At 39.2% G+C, this 21972-nt stretch overlaps 1 protein-coding gene across 3 annotated transcripts in view; it reads right to left on the bottom strand.

Moving 5' to 3' along the window:
• Positions 1-21972, bottom strand: part of ENTPD5 (ectonucleoside triphosphate diphosphohydrolase 5 (inactive)) — a 46361-nt gene that overhangs the window by 5436 nt on the left and 18953 nt on the right. For all 3 annotated transcript variants that reach the window (XM_047079370.1, XM_047079371.1, XM_047079372.1), the window contains 12 exons: positions 20236-20521; positions 19510-19589; positions 17848-17991; positions 9692-9767; positions 9378-9413; positions 8957-9045; positions 8566-8645; positions 7902-7963; positions 6607-6708; positions 5302-5442; positions 4528-4584; positions 578-693 (listed from right to left, as the gene is read on the bottom strand). In XM_047079370.1, coding sequence (XP_046935326.1) covers positions 578-693; positions 4528-4584; positions 5302-5442; positions 6607-6708; positions 7902-7963; positions 8566-8645; positions 8957-9045; positions 9378-9413; positions 9692-9767; positions 17848-17991; positions 19510-19589; positions 20236-20452 — 1200 coding nt within the window. In that variant the 5' untranslated portion in view covers positions 20453-20521. The remainder of the gene's footprint in view (positions 1-577; positions 694-4527; positions 4585-5301; positions 5443-6606; positions 6709-7901; positions 7964-8565; positions 8646-8956; positions 9046-9377; positions 9414-9691; positions 9768-17847; positions 17992-19509; positions 19590-20235; positions 20522-21972) is intronic.

Genomic DNA, 21972 nt, shown 5'->3' with positions numbered 1-21972 from the left:
CACCCTATCCTATATGTTCTCACCTATCCTATTTCTTTCCCTTTGCTTCTTGCCCTGAGTTTTGAATTTGATTCAATAAACCATGTGACTTGGGCATCTTAATTTGGGATGCAAGCCTTTCTGCTCTGTGACCCCTAGGATAGCTTGCCTGGGAATATACTTAGAAGTTACCATTGCATCAGGGAGCCTGGGTGGCTCAGTTGGTTAAGCGTCCGACTTTAGCTCAGGTCATCATCTCACAGCTCATGGGTTTGAGCCCCGCGTCGGACTCTGTGCTGACAGCTCAGCCTGGAGCCTGCTTCAGATTCTGTGTCTCCCTTGCTCTCTGCCCCTCCCCCGCTCATGCTCTGTCTCTCTCAAAAATAAATGAAAACATTAAAAAAAAAAAAAAAAAGTTACCATTCCATCAAGCTAATTTCCCACATTCATGGTGTCTTGCAGAGTGCCTTGTCCATAGCCCTAACAAAAACACCTCATAATTCCACCTGCAGCCACTTTTATTACTAAACAAGTTCTTAAATCTTCCTAATTCCCAAATAAGTAGACTGTTACAAGATTTCAGTACCATCTCTCTTACCTGTAAGACAGTACTGTCTGCAAAGCCAAAGCCATCCTTCAACAAGGCTGTGATGTAACTGAGATCCATGCATAGGAAAGGACTGCCTGAGGCGAAGTTTTCCAAGTTATCACACACTGAAAGGGAGAGAGTGAAGAGTGGAATTCAAGTTTGAGGCTAACTGACAAGTGTAGGATTTTCTCAAAATACACACTTAGGATAAGCAAAGCAGAATTCTCCATTTGGCTAGCACCTGGGAGTCTTAAAGACTACAACTGTGCACTGACAACCTCTGTAAGGCCACGGTGTTTAAGAATTTGCACATTTCTGATGTCACATCTTCTTTACTCAAAGGTGCCTGGGATCCTGGTTTATTTGCTAAATTTCTATTACCTGTTGTTGGGGCTTAATTCAACTAAGTCCCTTACCTATTATTAATGCTAAGGCCCAGAAGACAGAGAAATACCAGTAGCCCTACTTTGGGGCCAGTGGATAAGAGCATTTATCTGTATTTCCATGGATGCTCTCAAAGAAGCCCTTGTGGCTATTTCCCATATATTTTGGTGCTCAGTATTTCATTAACACTGATAACACTATTTCAATTTAAAAAAAAAAAAAAAAGGAAGAGCACCATACATAAAAATAAACTCAAACTAGATTAAATACCTAAATGTGAGACCTAAAACTGTAAAACTCTTAAAACAGACAGGAATCTCTTGGACATGGGCCTTAGCAACATATTTATGGATATATCTCCCCAGGCAAGGGAAACAAAAACAAAAATAAACTCTTGGGACTACATCAAATTAAAAACCTTTTGCAAAGCAAAGGAAACCACTGACAAAACAAAAAGGCAATTTACTGAATAGAAGATATTTGCAAATGGTACGCCCAGTAAGGGGCTGTATCCAAAATATATAAAGAACTTACACAACTCGACACCAAAGAAACAGACAATCCTATTTAAAAATGGGCAAAGGCACTCCATTTATGGTAACTTGATATCACAGCAAGAGAAAACTGATACAACAGGGTTCTTAGGTGGCTCAGTGGTTTAAGCATCCCACTTTGGATCAGGTCATGATCTCCTGGTTCTGAGTTCGAGCCCTGAGTCAGGTTCTGTGCTGACAACTCAGAACCTAGGGTCTACTTTGGATTCTGTGTGTGCCTCTCCTCTGCCCCTCCCCTCCCCCCTCTCTCTCAAAAATAAACATTAAAAAAAAGAAAACAGATACAGCTTTTCTTTAGTGACGATTTAATACAGTTTGACATTAACTTTTATATATAAAGTGTTCATAATTTTAGGACTGTTTTATATGCTAGTGTTATTAGCCTTTACCTATTTTATTTTTATTATCTATTTATAATGCTGCAAATAATGTTAAGTTTATTATTCCATCCATTAACTTTATAGAGGATGCCTTTTCCCATATACAAATTTTGTTTTATTTTCAATCACGTCAACCTCTACCATCATTTTTAATGCAGTCTCAATCTTAAAACTTGTCTAAATAATCTAATTTTATCACATGTAGTCATACTTCCATATAATTTTCAAATGTTTAAAATTTATGTTTTAGTATTTCATGCAATATGTGAATTGTACAAAAAAGTATAATTTGCTTATATTATCCACTTTAGGAGAAATACATCTTTACTAAACTATTTGAAAAAGAAAATGGGCAAAGGAACTGAATAGACATTCTTCCAAGGAAAACATACAGATATCCAACAGACACGTGAAAAGATGCTCACTTCTTACTAGACATGTTGCAAGAGGCAAGGGAAACAAAAGCAAAAATGAACTATTGGGACTTCATCAAGATAAGTGAAGGAAACAATCAACAAAACTAAAAGGCAGCCTACAGAATGGGAGAAGATACCTGCAAATGACATCCCCAATAAAGGGTTCGTATCCAAAATCTATAAAGAATTTATCAAACTCAACACCCAAACACCAAATAATCCAGTTAAGAAATGGGCAGAAGACATGAATAGACATTTTCCCAAAGAAGACATCCAGATGGCTGACAGACACATGAAAAGATGCTCAACATCGTCCATCAGTGAAACACAAATCAAAACCATGATGAGGTAACTCACACCTGTCAGAATGGCTAAAATTAACAACACAAGAAATAACAACTGTTGGCAAGGATGCAGAGGAAGGGTGGGAATGCAAACTGGTGCAGCCACTCTGGACAACAGTATAGAGGTTCCTCAAAAGGTTAAAAATAGAACTACCTTATGATCCAGCAGTTGTACTCCTAGGTATTTACCCAAAGAATACAAAAATACTAATTCGAAGGGATACATGCACCCCAATCTTATAGCAGCATTATCTACAATACCCAAATTATGGAAACAGCCCAAATGTCCACTGACCTATGAGTGGATAAAGATGATGTGATATATATGTGATATATCACACACACACATCTATATAATAGAGTATTACTCAGCCATCAAAAAGAATGAAATCTTGCCATTTATAATGACATGGATGGAGCTACAGAGTATTACGCTAAGTAAGTCAGTCAGAAAAAGACAAATATCATAGGATTTCACTTATATGTGGAACTTAAGAAACACAACAGATGAACATATGGGAGAGGGTAAAAAAAAGAGAGAGGGAAACAAACCATAAGAGACTTTTATGGGTCAGAGGGTTGATGGAGGGAGGTGGGTGGGGGATGGGCTAGATGGGTGATGGATACTAAGGAGGGCACTTATTACGATGAGGACGGGGTGTTGTATGTAAGTGATGAATCACTGAATTCTACTCCTGAAACCAATATTGCACTGTATGTTAATTAACTAGAGTTTAAATTAAAATTTGAAAAGAAAAAAGAAAAGATGCTCAACATAACTCATCACCAGGGAAATGCATATCAAAACCATAATGAGGTATCACTTCACACCAATCAGAATGGCTAATATCAAAAAAGAAATAAGAAGTGTTAGCAAGGATGCAGAGAGAAGGGAACCCTCATGTACTGTTGGTAGGGATGTAAACTGGCAGTGCTACTGTGGATAATAGTATGGAGGTTCCTCAAAAAATTAAAAATAGAAATACCATATGATCTAGTAATTCTTTTACTGCTTATTTACCCAAAGAAAATGAAAACACTAATTCAAAAAGATATAAGCACCCCTGTATATACTGTAGCATTATTTACAACAGCCAACTTAGGGAAGCAGCCCAAGTGTCCACTGGTAGATGAATGGATAAAGAAGAGGTGGTGTGTGCGTGCACACACACCAATGGAATATTACTCAGCCATAAAAAAAGAATATCCTGCCACTTGGGACAACATGAACAGACCTAGAGGGTATTATGCTAAGTCACACAGATATGATTTCACTTACATGATTTCACTTATATGTAGAATTCAAAACAACCCAAGACAAATGAACAAATAAAGAAAAAACTGAACTCTTAAATAGACAGAACTGGTTGTTGCCAGAGGGGAGATGGGTGGGGGAATGGGCAAAATAGATGAAGGAGATTAAGAGGTACAAAATTCTAGCCGTAAAATAAATAAGTCACAGAGATGAAAATTACACCACAGGGAATACACTCAATAGTACTGTAATAATGTTGTACGGAGACAGATCATGACTATATTATCGTGGTGAGCACTGGGTAATGTACAGAATTGTTGAATCTGTATGTTGGACACCTAAAACTGATATAAAATTGTATGTCAATTATACTTCAATGATAGGGAGAAAAAAGGAAGAAAGGAAGAAATATAGAAAGAAGAAAAGGTTTTCATCATTTCCCCAAAGCTTCTTGTATTCCCATGGTTTTCTATGCCACTTGATGCTTTTAACTCCTGGCAAAAACATGAAACCAGCCTTCTGAGCGGCTTTCTGCTGACTGTGGTGCTTTGGGTCACTTTAAGGTCATTAGAGTTGGCAGGCACAGCCTCATGGACTCGCCTTCAAGGGTTCCCACTGACACTTACCTTCCCTTGCTTTTCTTTCAAAATCTTCAACTTTTAAAACACCCCCTGTTTCATAATCTAAAATGAAACAGTAGCTGATGTCAAAAAGCCTTCAAGGAAACATAAGGAAATTCATCCTAGTGAAATTTATAATAATGAAAAACTAAAGTAAATTTTTACTAGAAGTAAAATTTCCAACATTACAAGATGGGATAAGCAAACATGACATATCCATACAACACAATCTATGTGGTCTAATTCATTTATAATTATTCTATGTATATTTAACCACAATAAAAAATGACCTATTAAAAAAACCCAGAAAATAGGAAATTACAGATCACATACATACATTCATTCACAGAACCAACAAAAAGCAGTACTATTGTGATAAGAAAATAAAAGTTATAAAGGGGGAGGAGAAAACTTTTTGGGGTAATGGATATATTATTTTGAATTTGTTGATGGCTTAATGGGTATACACATATGTCAAAACAATAAATTATACACTTTAAATATTCACATTTTATGTTGATTATACCTCAATAAAAATGTAAAAAAAAAAAAAGATTTCATATGTATTTGCTTAGGCCACTTTCTAGCTCCAAAAGATTCTAAATCATATTCATCCTTCCATTGCAGTGACTAAGGTCATTCAATAGCCAGCAATGGAGAAGAAGTAAGGTGATCGATCACTCATGATGAAGCATTTAAAATTCTCCTTTTCTCCCTTTCCCTTCCCCACCACAGGTTTGCCCAGCTTCCTCCCTAGACTGATACCTGGAGTAAACTTACCAATCATGTCTGTGTCAACAGCACGATCATAATAGTAAGAGAAAGCATAGAAGGAACTTCTCTGGACCTCATCTGGCTGGTGAAGTTTTCCTTGGACCACCCTCAGCACTTCAGTGTAGCAGGGCTCAAAGCCCATTTCCCCTGCCAGGGCAAGAGTGTACAGGCACAATGTGAGAAAAATAAGAGCTCTCTGGAGCCAACAAAGAAACAGCAGGAGGATCAATGAAAGCAGATGCTGGGGCTGAGGACAAAGGGCTTACAAAGCTGAGCAAACTTCCACAGTCCTGTCACTCTGGAGGAAAGGTACCTGCTTCCCCATGGCAGCTCCCCTCCCTAACCCGTGTTCACCAAAATAGCCATACCTAACCTGAAGCTACTGCCTAGCCTTACATGCCATGGTATTCATGAGGAGCATCCAGAAGGCTCACCTGCTTCCTTCACTGGAAAAACTGAGTTTTTTATCTTGACTTTAAGGTCTCTGCTTTTTATAATACCTGAGATGAATTCTTTTTCTCATGGTCTCAGTTTTAAATGTATATAATATTATTTAAAAAGCTAAACAATGGGGCGCCTGGCTGGCTCAGTTGGCTAAGAGGTTGACTCTTGATTTTGGCTCAGATCATGAGATCAATCCCTGCATCAGGTCCTGTGCTAACAGTGTTGAGCCTGCTTGAGATTCTCTTTCTCTCCTTCTCTCTCTGCCCCTCTCATGCTCATGCTGTTTCTGTCTCTCTTAAAATAAATACACTTAAAAAATAAACTTTAAAAAAGTAAAAAAAAAGGGGGCTCCTGGGTGGCTTAGTCGGTTAAGTGTCTGACTTTGTCTCAGGTGATGATCTCGCGGTCCGTGGGTTCGAGCCCCACGTTGGGCTCTGTGCTGACAGCTCAGAGCCTGGAGCCTGTTTCAGATTGTGTGTCTCCCTCTTTCACTGACCCTCCCCTGTTCATGCTGTCTCAAAAATAAATAAATGTTTAAAAAAAATTTTTTTAAGTAAAAAAATAAAATAAAAAGCTAAACATTAACTGAATTTGAAATAGTGTTCCTCCTTGCTGAGGGCATCAGACCTAGGTTAAGAACAGGCTTCTAATGGGTCTACAACACTTGGGCAGGGAAAGAGCAGGACAGAGAGACAGTGCCTTGTTCACTGTCACTTCATACTATTCCTTAAAGGCATACCAAGATCTATTTGGAATGAGTCCCTGCAAAAGACAAGCTTCTCTTAAGTTCTGAAAAACATCTCTTGTGGGACTTTTCCAGACTTCTACTGTAAAGGTAATTTCAACCAGTGAAAAAACATCACTTGCCTTCTTTGTTGCCACCATAATGGTATTTCACGCCCCCAAAGATCCACTCTGCTTCCAACCATCTTGGTAGACAGGCACTTCGGAAAGTGTGTCCATCAATCCCTGAAAGAAGCCAGACCAGGAAGTAAGAAGCAAGGGTGTGTGTATGTGTGGGAGAGAGAGAGACAGAGAGATAGAATGTGTGAAAGACACATGCACACACAAATGCAAGAAGACAGTAAGGTTGAAAGGAATTACCAAAGTAGGTAGTTCCATGACTGGGTCCTATGACAGGAATTCTTAACTCAGGGTTCATAGATGGGCTTTGTGGGGTTGGTGAACCTCCTGAAACTATAAATTTTTGTGCATATGTGTATTTGGCAGAAAGGTTCATGGTTTTTATCACATCTCAAAGAAACCCAAAACCTACAATGGAATATGTTCCCTCCTTTCTAAAAAAAAAAAAAGGTAGGGGCACCTGGGTGGCTCAGTCAGTTAAGCTCTGACTTCATCTCAGGTCATGATCTCATGGTTTGTGGGTTCGAGCCTTGTGTCGGGCTCTATACTGACAGCTCAGAGCCTGGAGCCTGCTTCGGATTCTATGTCTCCCTCCCTCTCTGCCCCTCCCCCCCCCCCCAATAAATAAACATTAAAAAAAGAATTTTTAAAAAAAAATTTTAAAAAGGTAAAAAATACGCTTCTACTTTTCTCACAGTAATAGTTTACTGCGAGCCAGGCAGGCACCATAGAAAGTACATTAAATGCAAAATCTCAGATAAAGGGAGGAAAGAGGCACAGAAAGGTTAGCTAACTTGCCCAAAATCAAAAAGCTGGCTGAAGCCAGTTCCACCTGACCCCAAAAGCTGAGATCTTAAATGTTCAACCACGTTGAAAGAGATGAATAAAGTTGTTCAGTTACTCCATCTTGCAAGTGGACTGCACCCTTGCAGTGGGTGCTTCTTGCAAGTGGACTGCTTCCTGCACTCCCCACGTAAAACTAAGGGCTTGAAAAAGCTTCTGCCAAATTCACTCTTCAAACCTTGAATTTCTGCACACTTCAGCCTTCTGGTCACAGGCTGTTCCCCCTATATACATAGCCTTCATTCCAGAAATGGCTAATAATATATACCAAAACTACTGAACACAACATAAAGTAGAAAAGGAATTTGCTATTATCAGGTCCAGTATACAACACATGCTTCCTAATTTGGCGTAAAGCTTTCCTCCACAGAATCACTGTCAAGAAAGGGGAAAGGCAAGCTGAATACTGATGTCACTCTCACCATACCCCAACCAGCACAGGTACCCAGACGAACCTTCTGTTTCCAGGGCTCCCAGGGTTGCTAGTCTTGCAGCTTTTAATCCAAATCCCAAGTAACTGTAAAATATAGGATTGACTAATTTCATGTTGGTCCTGAAGCTCTCCAACCTAAAGCTACCTCTTTCCAAAGTAGCATGGTTTCTGTGTCTCCCTCTGAGGGAGGAAAACCTCGTTCTCTGCAACCTCTTTATCTTGTGTGGACAAGTGGTAATTTCTGCAGTTTAGATCAAGGCCATCCAGAACTTTCCATGCCTATGATTTAAAGGCCAGAGATAGTGACACTTCGTACAGTCCGACCTTGGGAACCATCCCCAGAAAAGCTCTCATTATCTTAGCTTCCAGCCACAGTGTGATCAAATCCACGGCCAGATTTAGAACATCTGAAAGCAAACTCAAAGGAATTGGTACAGAGCTTTGGCTGAAGTTTCTCCAAGTGTTCTCTCTACAGAAAACTTTTAACTCTTTAAGTTATACACTTCTGAGGCCAAGAATGGAGAAATCTCTTGGGTCCTTGAGCTATGGTTTCAGTTATTAGACCTTTGCGGATTGGCAAAAACTTTGTGAGGCTGGTCAGATGCAGTAACAGATGTGAAAATGCTTTGGAAAGTTAGGAGAATCATACAACATGAAATATTTTTCCTCCATGTCCCCCTCCTCACCTATGTGTATACAGCTTATAAGTGCTGTTAAACATCTCAAATGAAGTGAGGTAGCCCCTAGGGGTTTGTTCCAGGGTCTTCTGCAAATCAGAAAAAGCAAAAAGACTATTCAGGATCTGCAAGCGTTTGGAGGTGTTACCACCACCATCCCTGTCCCTCCCCCAAGAAATCAGAAAAGAAACACAGACTAAGCTGCTAATCTCAAAGGGATGGAGGAATCAAAGGGACTCTGAACAATGAGGGAGCAAGGGGAAGTACATCCAGTTATTAACTGACTCCACTCACACTATTTGTGGTAGAGCTGCTGTCCTAAAATGGGGTACCACTTTCTTGGCACCATGATATGCTTGCCAAGTGGGTTGCTAACCAGGCCTTCATATAAATGACTCACCTTAAACTGGGGTAGGAATGTGATTTGGGTGGAGGCCCCCCCGAGGTCCAGGGTCCCCACAGTTTCCCGGCTCTGGCCATGCAGCTGACCTGTGAATGAGAGCCAGCTCTGAATATCTTCTGCTTCCCGGACAGCTCAACACTCCTCTGTCTGCAATCTCTGTCCTGCTCTTGTATATTGCAGGTGTTTCATAAGTATTCCACTGCTCCCTGGTCCCGAAGGGTATAGGTGAATGCTAACCTAGAAGGATTCTTGCTGTAGCTGAGGCCTTTAAGACAGGTATGAACAGTAACTTCTTATAGTTTCTTTCCTTCCTTTCTTTTTTTTTTAAAGCACAATACAAGCAAAATGGGATTTTTTTTGCTTGGACCCTCATGTGAAACCCAGTTAATATCTTAGAATAAACTTGAGAATGTATTACCTGTCAGAAAATTCACAGTAACCCAAGCTAATATACCTGAAAGACAGAGAAAAACAAGGATTACATCTCAAGAGCATTTTTCCCTAATCTTCCTCGACCCCAGTTTTGTTTTTTTTTCTCTAAATTTTGTGTCTAAAACACGTATTCCTTCTCCCTGTCCTTCAATTTCCTGTTATCCCATCCCTCCTTGTATGTTTCTCCTCATTTAGTTCCTTTTACTTCAGCACCTCCACCTCTGTTCCCAGTTCCTTTAATCAAAATATTTAGTAACCCTGGCCCGCTCCCCCCAGAACATGTACTAACACCTCTCCCACCTTCATAAGATCCATCCATGATGCTAACACTGTCATTTGGTACCAGGAAAGGTGACTTCTTGAAGATTTCTCTTACCTAAAGAAAAAGGGAAAAAACCTGGATTCCCTAAGGCAATAAAGATTTCCATACTTTGGCTATATCGTATAAGGTTTAGAAAACTACACTCTTCATTTCCCTAAATAAAATTTTAGAACAATGTATGTATGTATGTATGTATGTATGTATGTATTTATTTTGAAAGAGAGAGAGAATGAGCAGAGGAGGGGCAGAGAAAGGGGCACAGAGGATCCAAAGCGGACTCTGAGATTGGCTCTGTGCTGACAGCAGAAAGCCCAATGTGGGGCTCGAACTCACAACCCCTGAGATCATGAGCTGAGCCGAAGTTGGACGCTTAACTGACTAAACCACCCAGGCACCCCTAGCAGAACTCATTCCTTTTGTCTAAAAAACCAGAGAAGGGAACTACACAAACCATTGTCGGTTTCTTGTAAAAACAAAAACACAGGGATTACTCTGACTTTAAAGTAAATCTCAACCAGGGGAACCTGGGTGGCTCAGTGGGTTAAGTGTCTGACTTCAGCTCAGGTCAGGATCTTAAGGTTTGTGAGTTTGAGCCTCACATTGGGCTCTGTATTGACAGCACAGAGCCTGCTTGGATCCTCTGTCTCCCTCTCTCTCTGCCCCTCCCCTGTTCATGCTCTCTCTCAAAAATAAACATAAAATTTTTAAAAAAATAAATAAATCTCAACCGCTGTCTACATTTATAGGTGAACTGGACCTAAGAAAGGGCATACATTTGACTCTTTCAGCTCAAATTAGGATCCTGTAATTTTTTTAAAAAAACACCTTATTAATTTTGCCTGGGCACACTGGAGGCTAAGAGGACCTTTTCCCACTTCATTTCTTAGATGACAAGATAAACGGATGGTAGAGAAGAGTTGGGCCTGGGCAGCTCCTGAGGCTACAGAAACATTTCTTCTGCTCTCCCATCAAATTCTGCCAGGTCTTTGCCCTTGCGGGTAAAGAGGACTCATGTCCACAGGCTGGAGTACTCTGCTCTCAGCCCCTGTTAGATTCTGGCACATGGCTGAGGCCTCAAGAGTCCAGAGACCCCAGGTCTAGACTTATTTATCCTATTTTAGGAAATGGGAATTAATATCTCTCACACACTCTTGACTCTCCACAAATAGAGGTCAATTATATGGGTGTTATGTCTTATTTTTTTTTTATATGATTATCATGAGGCAGAGGGAGACTTCCAAACAGGAATAGAAGGAACTCTGGTCTACTGGCTGTTTTAATTCCTGATAGGATGAAACACTTCATGTGGTGACCTCTGGACCCTGTTTCATCCAGGAAAACCCAGTGATCTATAAACAAGTTTTTAAAGAGTAGATAAGCAAACAGTAATAAACACAGAGAGTTTCTGCTCTTGTCCTCTCCACTCTTCTCCCCTGCTCACAGTTTATTCTCAACACAACAGCCACAGTGTGCTTTTAAAACAGATGTCAGATGCTGCCTCTCAAGACCCTCCAATGACTTACTTCTTGGAGAAAAAGTGAAAGTTCTTACACTTGCCTTTAAGGCCCTACATAATAAACCCCTCACACCTCTCTGATCTCATCTCCTACTTCCATCACTCACTCCCTTCCAGCTACATTGACCTCCTGGATGCTGTTCCTTGAATATACCAAGCATTTTCCCTGATTTAGGCTTTTCACCTGCTATTGCTTCAGCTTGGAATATTCTTCTACAAATGTCTTGTATAGCTTGCTTCTTTACTCTTCTCAGGTCTCTGATCAAATGCATCTTATCAACAGTCTTCCCTGACTGCCCTATTAAAAATAGCATCCCTCCACATGACTACCAGCATTCCCTAGCTGCCTTCCCTTGCTTTTCTTTCTCCATAGCATCTACAGCACCTGACATACTTTGTAGTGAGTTGTTTAGTTGTTTACTTTCTGTCTCCTTGCAACCAGAATGTAAGTTCCATCACGGCACGGACTGTCATTTTTTGCTCCAGGCAGCATGTCCCTGGTAACCTCACCAGTGCTCAGCACTCATATGCTGAATATAAATGAATACATGAATAAGGAATCAGGATTCAGATTCTCATGCAAACATGCTAGGCAGCTTGTCCTTGGACAAGGGACTTAAATGCTCTGTGTTGACAGTCAAAGGAAAATGGATTTTGAGCTCTGAATTACACACTGATAATATAGAATAATTTTTTGTTGTAATTTTTGTTATAATGGGATCCTACTTGTAAATATTCTTCATACATAATTTAAATCTTATTAGTCTGCATGTTTTTAAAAATAATTTTTTATTAAAACATTTTTTTTAAATGTTTATTTATTCCTTTTTGAGAGACAGAGAGCACACAAGCAGGGGAGGGGCAGAGAGGGAGGGAGATACAGAATTGCAAGCAGGTTCCAGGCTCTGAGCTGTCTCCAGGCACAGAACCTGATGTGGGGTTCAAACCTATGAACCGTGAGATCATGACCTGAGCCAAAGTCGGACATTCAATCAATTGAGCCACCCCAAAAAATTTTTTAATGTTTATTTTTGAGAGAAAGAGAGAGCATGAGCAGGGGAGGAGCAGAGAGAGAGGAGACACAGAATCTGAAGCAGGCTCCAGGCTCTGAGCTGTGAGCACAGAGCCTGACGCAAGGCTCAAACTCACAAGCTGTGAGATCATGACCTGAGCCAAAGTTGGACACTTAACCAACTGAGCTACCCAGGCACCCCCCCTTCAATAATTTTTTTGAAGTTGATTTTTTATTTATTTTGAGAGAGAGAGAGAGAGAGAGAGAGCGAGCGCGCAAGTGGGAAAGGGGCAGAAAGAGAGGGAAGCAGAATTCCAAGCAGGCTCCGCACTATCAGCACAAAGCCCGATGCAAGACTCAACTCACAAACCACGAGATCATGACCTGAGCTGAAATCAAGAGTCGGATGCTTAACCAACTGAGCCACCCAGGCACCCCTAGAGTTTGCATGTTTTATGCAAAATAAGTATGCACAATAATGCTAAAAATACTGAGTTTAAAAAAACTTCTCTACTTAAATTTTTTACTTGAATAAGAAATTTAAATGGATGATCTTTAAAAATCTCACACTTAAAATTCCATGATTCTTCTCAAAAGCTTTATGCTGAGATGCTACTAAATAATAAATGAGTCAACCAAGAAATCAAAGAAGAGGGGCACCTGGGTGGCTCAGTTGGTTGAACATCTCTTGATTTCGGCTCAGGTCATGATCCCAGGGTCGTGGGACTGAGCCCCATGTTGGACTCCATGCTGAGTGTGGAGCCTGCTTAAGATTCTCTCCCTTTGCCCCTCTCCCCCGCTTGTGTGTGCTCTCTCTAAAATAAAAAAAATAAAAAATAATTTAAATTGAAAAAAATAAAAAAAGAAATAAAAAATTACATGGAGACAAATGAAAATGAAAACCCAACAGTCTAAAATCTTTGGGATGTAATAGGGGCACATGAGTGACCCAGTCGGTTAAGTGACCGACTTCGGCTCAGGTCATGATCTCACTGTTCATGAGTTCAAGCCTTACATCAGGCTCTGTGCTGACAGCTTGGAGCCTGGAGCCTGCTTTGGATTCTGTGTGTCTCCCTCTGTCTCTATTCCTTCTCTGCTTGCTCTCTCTCTCTCTCTCTCAAAAATAAAGATTCAAAAATAAAGATAGATTAAAAAAAATTTTTTTTAATCTTTGGGATGTAGCAAAAGTGGTCTAAGAGGGAAGTTTACAGCAATACAGGCCTATCTCAAGAAGCAAGAAAAGTCTCAAATAAGCAACCTAACCTTACACCTAAAGAAGCTAGAAAAAGAACAAAAACCCAAAACCAGCAAAAGGAAGGAAACAGCATTAGAGCAGAAATAAATGATATAGGAAAAAAAAAAACAACACATCTATGAAACCAGGAGCTAGTTCTTTGAAAAGATCAACAAAATTGATAAACCTCTAGCCAGATTCATTAAAAATAAGAGAGAGAGAGAGAATTCAAATAAACAAAAATACAACGAAAGAGGAGAAATAACAATTGATATCACAGAAATACAAACAATAAGAGATTATAAAAAATTATATGTCAACAAATTGGACAAAGAAATGGATAAATTCCTAGAAACATATAACCTCCTAATACTGAAATAGGAAGGAACAGAAAATTCAAGCATATGGATAACCAACAAAGAAACTGAATTAGTAATCAAAAAACTCCCAACAAACAAAAGTTGAGATCAGATGGCTTCACAGGTGAATTCTACCTAATATTTAAAGAAGAATTAATACCTATTCTTTTCAAACTATTCCAAAGAATAGAAGAGGAAAAAACCTTCCAAATTCATTCTATAAGTCCAGCATTACTCTGGTACCAAAACCAGATAAAGATACCACAAAAAAAGAGAACTACAAGCCAAAATCTCTGATGGTGCAAAAATCCTCAACAAAATACTAGCAAACCAAATCCAACAATATATTAAAAAAAAATCATTTACCACAATCAAGTGGGATTTATTCCCAGGATGCAAGGGTGGTTCAATATTTGCAAATCAATCAACGTGATACATCACATCAATATCAGAAAGGATAAAAACCATGTGATCATTTCAATAGATGCAGAAAAAGCATCTGACAAAGTATAATATCCATTCATGATAAAAACCAGCAACAAAGTAAGAAGTTTAGAGGGAACATACCTCAGCATAATAAAATCCTATATGAAAAACCCACAGCACCACACTCAATGGGGAAAAACAGAGAGCTTTTCTCCTAAGATCAGGAACACGACAAGGCTATCTACTCTTATCACTTTTATTCAACATAGTACTGGAAGTCCTAGACATGGCAATCAGACAAAATAAATAAATAAAAGGTATCCAAATTGGTAAAGAAGTAAAATTTTCACGATTTGCAGATAACATGAGACTACATATAGAAAACCCTAAAGACTCCACCAAAAACTGCTAGAACTGACAAATGAATTCAGTAATGTTATAGGATATAAAATCAATGTACACAAATCATATTAATGCGCATTAGTGTGCATTTCTACATACTAATAATGAAGCAGCAGAAAGAGAATTTAAGAAAATAACTCCATTTACAAATGCATCAAGAGGCACCTCGGTGGCTCAGTCGTTTGAACGTCCAACTTCAGCTCAGGTCATGATTTCATGGTTTGTGGGTTTGAGCCCCACATCAGGCTCTGTCTGTGCTGACAGCTCAGAGCCTGAAGCCTGCTTTGGATTCTGTGTTTCCCTCTCTCTCTGCCCCTCCTCAGCTTGTGCTCTATCTCTGTCTCTCAAAAATGAATAAAAGTTAAAAAAACAAATTAAGAAAATAATAAGGGGGCACCTGGGAGGCTCAGTCAGTTGAGGATCTAACTCTTGGTTTCTGCTCAGGTCATGATCCTGGGGTCATGGGATCAAGCCCCAAGTTGGGCTCCATGCTGAGTGAGCATGGAGCCTGCTTAAGATATATTTTCTCTCTCTCTCTCTCTCCCCCCCTTCCCCTCCCCCTTCTCTCCCGGTCACACTCTCTCTCAAATGGAATAATAATAATGATGATAATAATAACAGATACCTAAGAATAAACCTAACCAAAGAGGTGAAAGACCTGTATAGTTTTCAACTATAAAACACCGATGAAGGAAACTGCAGATGACACAAAGAAATGGAAAGACACTCCATGCTTATGGATGAGAACAAATATTATCAAAATGTCTATACTACCCAAAGCAATCTACAGATTTAATGTAAGCCCTATCAAAACACCGATGGCAGTTTTCACAGAACTAGAACAAAAAATCCTAAAATTTGTATGAAATCACACAAGACCCTGAATGGCAAAGCAATCTTGAAAAAGAAAAAACTGGAGTTGTACAATTGCAGACTTCAAGTTATATTACAAAGCTGTAGTAAAACAGTATGGTACTGGCACAAAAACAGACACATAGATCAACAGAACAGAATAGAAAACCCAGGGGGCGTCTGGGTGGCTCAGTCGGTTAAGTGTCCAACTTTGGCTCAGGTCATGATATCATGGTTTTTGAGTTCCAGCCCTGCGTTGGGCTCTGTGCCAACAGCTCAGAGCCTGGAGCCTGCTTTGGATTCTGTGTCTCTCTCTCTCTCTGCCCCTCCCCTGCTCATGCTCTTTCTATCAAAAATAAATAAACATTAAAAAAAAAAAAAAGAATAGAAAACCCAGAAAGAAACCCACAATTACATCGTCAATTAATCATTTGTCATGACAAAGGAGGAAAGAATATGCAATTGGAACAAGACTGTCTCTTTGACAAACAGTGCTAGAAAAACTGGACAGCTACATGTAAAAGAATGAAACTGATCACTTTTTTACACCACACACAAAAATAAACTCAAAATGGATTAAGGACCTAAATGTGAGACATGAAACCATAAAAATCTTAGAAAAGAGCACCAGCAGTAATTTCTTTGATATCAGCCTGTGGCAACATCTTTCTAGATGTGTCTCCTAAGGCAAGGAAAACAAAAGGGAAAATAAACCATTGGGCATCAAAATAAAAAGCTTCTGCACTGTGTAGGAAACAATCAACAAAACTAAAGTCAATCTACTCAATGGGAGATGATATTTGCCAAAACATATCTGATACAGAGTTAGTATCCAAAATATAGAAAGAACCGATACAACTCAACACCAAAAAACCTACAAATAATTCAATTAAAAAATGGGCAGAAGACATGAACAGACATTTCTCCAAGGAAGACATACAAATGGTCAACAGACACATGAAAAGATGCTCAACATCACTCATCATCAGGGAAACGCAAATCAAAACTACAATGAGATATCATCTCACATCCATCAGAATACCTAAAATCAAAAACAAAAGAAACAACATGTTGGCAAGGATGTAAGAAAAAAAGGAATCCTTGTGCACTGTTGATGGGAATGCAACCCCTGTGGAAAACAGTATGGAGGTTCCTCAAAAGGTTAAAAATAGAACTACTTGATGATCCAGTAATTGCACTACTGAGTATTTACTCAAAAAATTCAAAAACACTAATCCAAAGGGATATATGCACCTCTATATTTCAGCATTATTTACAATAGCCAAATTATGGAAGCAGCCCAAGTGTCCATCAATTGATGAATGGATAGAGAAGATATGGTGTGTGTGTACATATGTGTGTGTGTACATATACACACACACACACACACACACACACACACACACACACACACACACAATGGATTACTTAGCCATAAAGAATGAAACCTTGCCATCTGGAACAACATGAATGGAGTTAGAGAGTATAATGCTAAGCGAAATACGTCAGAGGAAAGACAAATACCAAGTGATTTCACTCATATGTGGAATTTAAGAAACAAAACAAACGAACAAAGGAAAAAACAAATAAAGGAGAGAGACAAACCAATCTTAACTATAGAGAACTGATAGTTACCAGAGGGGAGGTGGGGGCAGGGGGAATGGGTAAAATAAGTGAAGGGGATTAAGAGCACACTTATCATGATGAGCATTGAGTAATGTAGAGACTTGTTGAATCACTATATTGTACACCTTAAACTAATGTAACACTGTATGTTAACTATACTAGAATTAAAATTAAAAATTTAATTTAAAAAACCTTTATGCTGAGAGAAAAAAAGACATTAAAAAAAGAACATAAACTGTATAACTCCATTTATATGAAATGTAAGAACAAGCAAAACTAATCTACAGTGATAGAAGGCAGATCAGTGGTTGCCTGGCTTCAGGGGAGGAGGAAACTGACTGCAAAGGTATATAAGGAAACTTCTGAATTTGTCAAAATTCATTTAACTGTACACTGAAAATGTACACATTTTAAGTTATACTTCAATAAAGTGGGCTAAAAATAATTTTTGTGATTCTAATAAGTTAGAAGAGTTAATACTATCATGGACAGGAAATACTTTAAAATTCTTTAGGAAAAGTTGTATAAATTCAAGAGTAACGTTTAAAAACGTGAGTAGCTAGAACAAGAGACCAGTTACCAGAGTGCTTTAGCGATGGTGGAATACTAAAGGTAGCAGTCACATTCCAAAGAGCTAAACACCCCTAAGGCAAATATTCACAGAGGGAAAAATAATCATCTGTGATGCAAAGGACTTCGAAGATTACCTCAAAGAGCAGAGCCTGGGCTTTCTGTTCTGGCAGTAAGCGCAGTCCTGCTGTTGCCTTCAGGACCACTGGGGTTCTTTTCCAGTGACTTCGGGGGATGGAATCTTTGGCCACCTCTAAGAGTCCTTGAACAGTCTCAGCACCCTTCAAAAGAGATAACCTACTCATACAGTGAACAGTTCATTTAGTGGCAACTGTCTATTCCCTCAACATGCTCGGGGGGATAACAGGAGTGAGGGAGCAGGGGGCTCCAACCACTCTCTGCTCTACAGGAGAAGAAACCTAGATAAGTAGGCTTCTTTGAAGGAAAATGCATTTAATTTTGGTTGAATGATAACAAAAATTATTCTTTTATAGCATGGTCATTTTAACTGATTGTTATTTTGTGTCTCATAAATTAGCTTCAGGCTAGAAAGTTGGGTACAGTGAAAAAAACACCGGATTTGGAGTTAGAAGACTTGCTTGCTAGCTCTGTGGCTTCATATAGGGACTTGGTTTCCTCAACTCTACGATGGGAGATACGCCTCATCCCACTGAAAAACTGCTGAGTGCATTGCATGCGGCAGACTGCATGTACGTGCACACAAAGGCTGGTGTGGCTATTACCATGCTACAGGTTTTATGATCTCTGGAAGGACAGAACCTGCCAGGTTCATTTTTGCATCATACCACCTACACGCACAGGACAGAGTAGATACTCAATTTATGAAATTAAAAACCATTATTTTAAATCCACTGTTTCCCTGAGTGAACATCTGACAACATGCTGCTACCTCTAAATCATCAGAATTATTAGCAACCACAACAAAATCTTCTTTAAATGTCAAATCAGTTTTTGACACCTCCCAATTTTCTGACGCATTTACCATTTCATATTAGTGAGCTGAGAAAAAAAACATCTTCACAGGTCTTCAAGTTCAAGCTATTCTTTTTTCTAAGATTTTATTAAGTAATCATATGCTCTACCAACTGAGGCAGTCATGTACTGCAAGCCATTTTTAATAGAAGTTTTTCCTTTGGTTAATGACTATGCTTGTAACAATATCTTTACATTTGCTACCAAATGATCAATATTCTGCCTTATTATATTTTGGTATGGTCTCTGACACACTGGGTATGGCATGTTATGGGTGCTCAAATGTGAAATACAGTCATGACAAAACTCTCTATACATCCTTTAATACCAAAGATTTTTGTTTTCATGAGTTCTTCCCTAATTTCTAGAGTATAGGTATACATGATCTGTCCTATATCAGGGTACTTTGAAATGAAGTTCATTGGGTCTACAGTTCCTCAACTGCTATGTTTATACCTCATATCTTATAGAGAACTCCATGTCTATCTTCTCCATCTACATTAATCAATGCAGTTGATGACTTCAACTCAAAAATCTTAAACAGTAAATACAAAGGGAGCAATCTGCTAAAAAAAAAAAAAAAAATGGTGTCATCCCTGCATATCCACAATCTATTCTTGCTTCGTTCTGCCCAAGCCCTAGTGAGCTTGGGGTGTACAAGTATAACTGAGTATATCTGAGGACAGAAAACTGATCTTACACATGACTCAGTATCAGTAGTGAACAGCATGAGGTATTTAACAGCAGCAGCGTGGTAAAGTTATTAAAGCATTGAGAATCTGAACATCTTGTTATAAAAAACGCACCTGCTTAGGTTGATCTACAAAAGCAGAAAGTCCTGGCTTCACAGAATCAAAAATTTCCCCTTCCAGAATTGGAAGCTGACCTTTTTGTCCATGGAAGAAAACAGAAGACAGATGGCTGATTACCAAAAGCTAGACTGTTTCTGATAGTGGGTTCTGTATCATATGACCTACTAGATTAACCTATTCCTCCAAACCATCCCAAGTAATCCCACCTGTGAAGAGTGGCTTGTAGGAGTATTGAGTAAAGGGACAGAAGATGACAGGCAATTCTTGAGAGTCCCTCTGCCATTTGTCGGGGTGGACACCTAGCTCCTACTCCTGTTCTTAGGCTCTATATGTAACCTGAGAACACTGGAAATTCACAAAAAGTTAATCCTCAGGGTTGTTTCATCTCCTCCAAGGATGACAGTGATCCTCTCTCAAGACCACATCCAATATTCTGAATATTCTGGATCCGAAGTATCAACTACCTTTAGAGAAAAGGACAAATTACAACTATATTTCTTGGACATATGGGTTTTAGACTACAGGCAACCCAGATCTCTTTAATTTCACACTGAATTAAACTATATGTTCAATTATCGTCCAAAATCTTCTCTGAAGAAAGACATTCAGTAGCATTAAGATTCTGTTATTCATATCACATACTCTTAGCACATTCATTTCTAGAAGGAGAGGCTGAAGTGTAGATTAATAGGCACCAATGAGGGTACGAGTTGCACTTACCTGGTATTTTCTGCACAAAGGTATAAACATGAATTCGTGTTCCAGTGCTCCCTGCATCAAACATAATTCCATACAATGTGCTAGCACTGACATTGATGGGGCACATGGAAGACAGGAAGACACCCTCAAACCAAGTCCGCTGGTCTCTGTGGAAGACAGTGCTGCAAACACAGGATGTCACCAGCATGAGAAAGGCTGCCCTCCATGCAGTGGCCATTCTCCTCCCAAGATGTGGTGAGTCTAGGCTTTTGTTGCAGAAGCAATGCTGTTCATACACCTGCAGTGGCTTATAGGACAAAAAACAAACATAGACCAACTCGTCTTTTGTTTAAACCTGTAAAGGAAGAAATACCTACTACAGAAATCCCACCCCCTTCCCCAAGGTGCTCTTTCTCTATTTTTTATAAGCAGCACAACAAGCTAGACCATAGTAACATAGGCTCTTGGCACCTTTTCCTTTAGAGTATCTTGTTGCAATAGAAAACTAGGATTTAAAATATATTTCCTCATTCTCTGCTTTCATTTGTAAGGTGGATCCCTCATACTCAAGGCTCTCTCTGCCACCCTGCTCTTATTGTTGAGTCTAATTGTCTTCTTTCAATTTCAACGATTTTGTCTTTTTTTTTTTTTTTTTTCAACGTTTATTTATTTTTGGGACAGAGAGAGACAGAGCATGAACGGGGGAGGGGCAGAGAGAGAGGGAGACACAGAATCGGAAACAGGCTCCAGGCTCTGAGCCGTCAGCCCAGAGCCTGACGCGGGGCTCGAACTCCCAGACCGCGAGATCGTGACCTGGCTGGAGTCAGACGCTTAACCGACTGCGCCACCCAGGCACCCCCAACGATTTTGTCTTTAGATCATATAATAACCCTCCCACTTTCCTTCTCTTTTGTCTTTTTTCCTATGTTTCAATTTCTGAATTAAAGTTATAAATTTACATAGAAGTTATAAAGTCACTAGCATTAGGGTGTCCACAGGCTTCAAAAATCAGGCTACTGGACTGCTACCTGTGACCAATAATATTGCCAGGGTTTGCACATACAATCCCATTTTAGGGAAATCAACTTAATTAAAAAACACTTAAATGGACCATTATAGGTTTTTGTTGTTGTTGTTGTTTTTAAGTTTCTTTAAGTAATCTCTATACCCAATGTGAGGCTCAAACTCATAACCCAGAGATTAAGAGTCACATTGCTCTTCCAGTCCAACTGAACCAGCCAGGGGTGCTGACTGTTACAGTTTTAAAAAACATCTTTCATAGGTTTCAGGGTTCCATGTTATCCCTGTAAGAAGTTAAGGCAAATGAGCAAATTAAGCCAGAGAAGCTCAATGACTTGCTGAAAGTCATAAAGCAGGTCATTGGTGAAATCCTGATCAGAAATCAGTCTTCACTTTTGCCAATCTTTCTTTTTCTGATTATTCCCAAAGCCTCCCTTACGGCAAGTTCTTGCCTATATTTCTTTATATGTTTGTAGCAAAGACAAAAATCTTAGCATTAGTGCTCAGCATTATTTGTTTTAGATCAGTATATTATAGCAGGTTGAATACAAATGATGCTGAAAACCTACAGTAGGGTTACATGAAACAATGTCTCTTGGATAAGCTATATTTTCTTTGCTCTAGGCTGTATTTTCTCCTGGTATTCATGAACAATGCTATCCTCTAACATGTAAGGCTTCCTTAATGGCCCTTTATGCACTTTGCTCAAAAAAGTTTTGAGAGTCCTGTTCCAGCCTT

Source organism: Lynx rufus, unplaced genomic scaffold (genome assembly GCF_022079265.1).
Source record: "Lynx rufus isolate CCGP_SWC_20201006 ecotype Redwood Valley unplaced genomic scaffold, mLynRuf1.p SCAF_17, whole genome shotgun sequence".
In the NCBI taxonomy this organism is placed as follows: Eukaryota; Metazoa; Chordata; class Mammalia; order Carnivora; family Felidae; genus Lynx; species Lynx rufus.
Note: the sequence above shows the minus strand (reverse complement) of the source record. Positions and strands in the feature narration are given on the sequence as shown.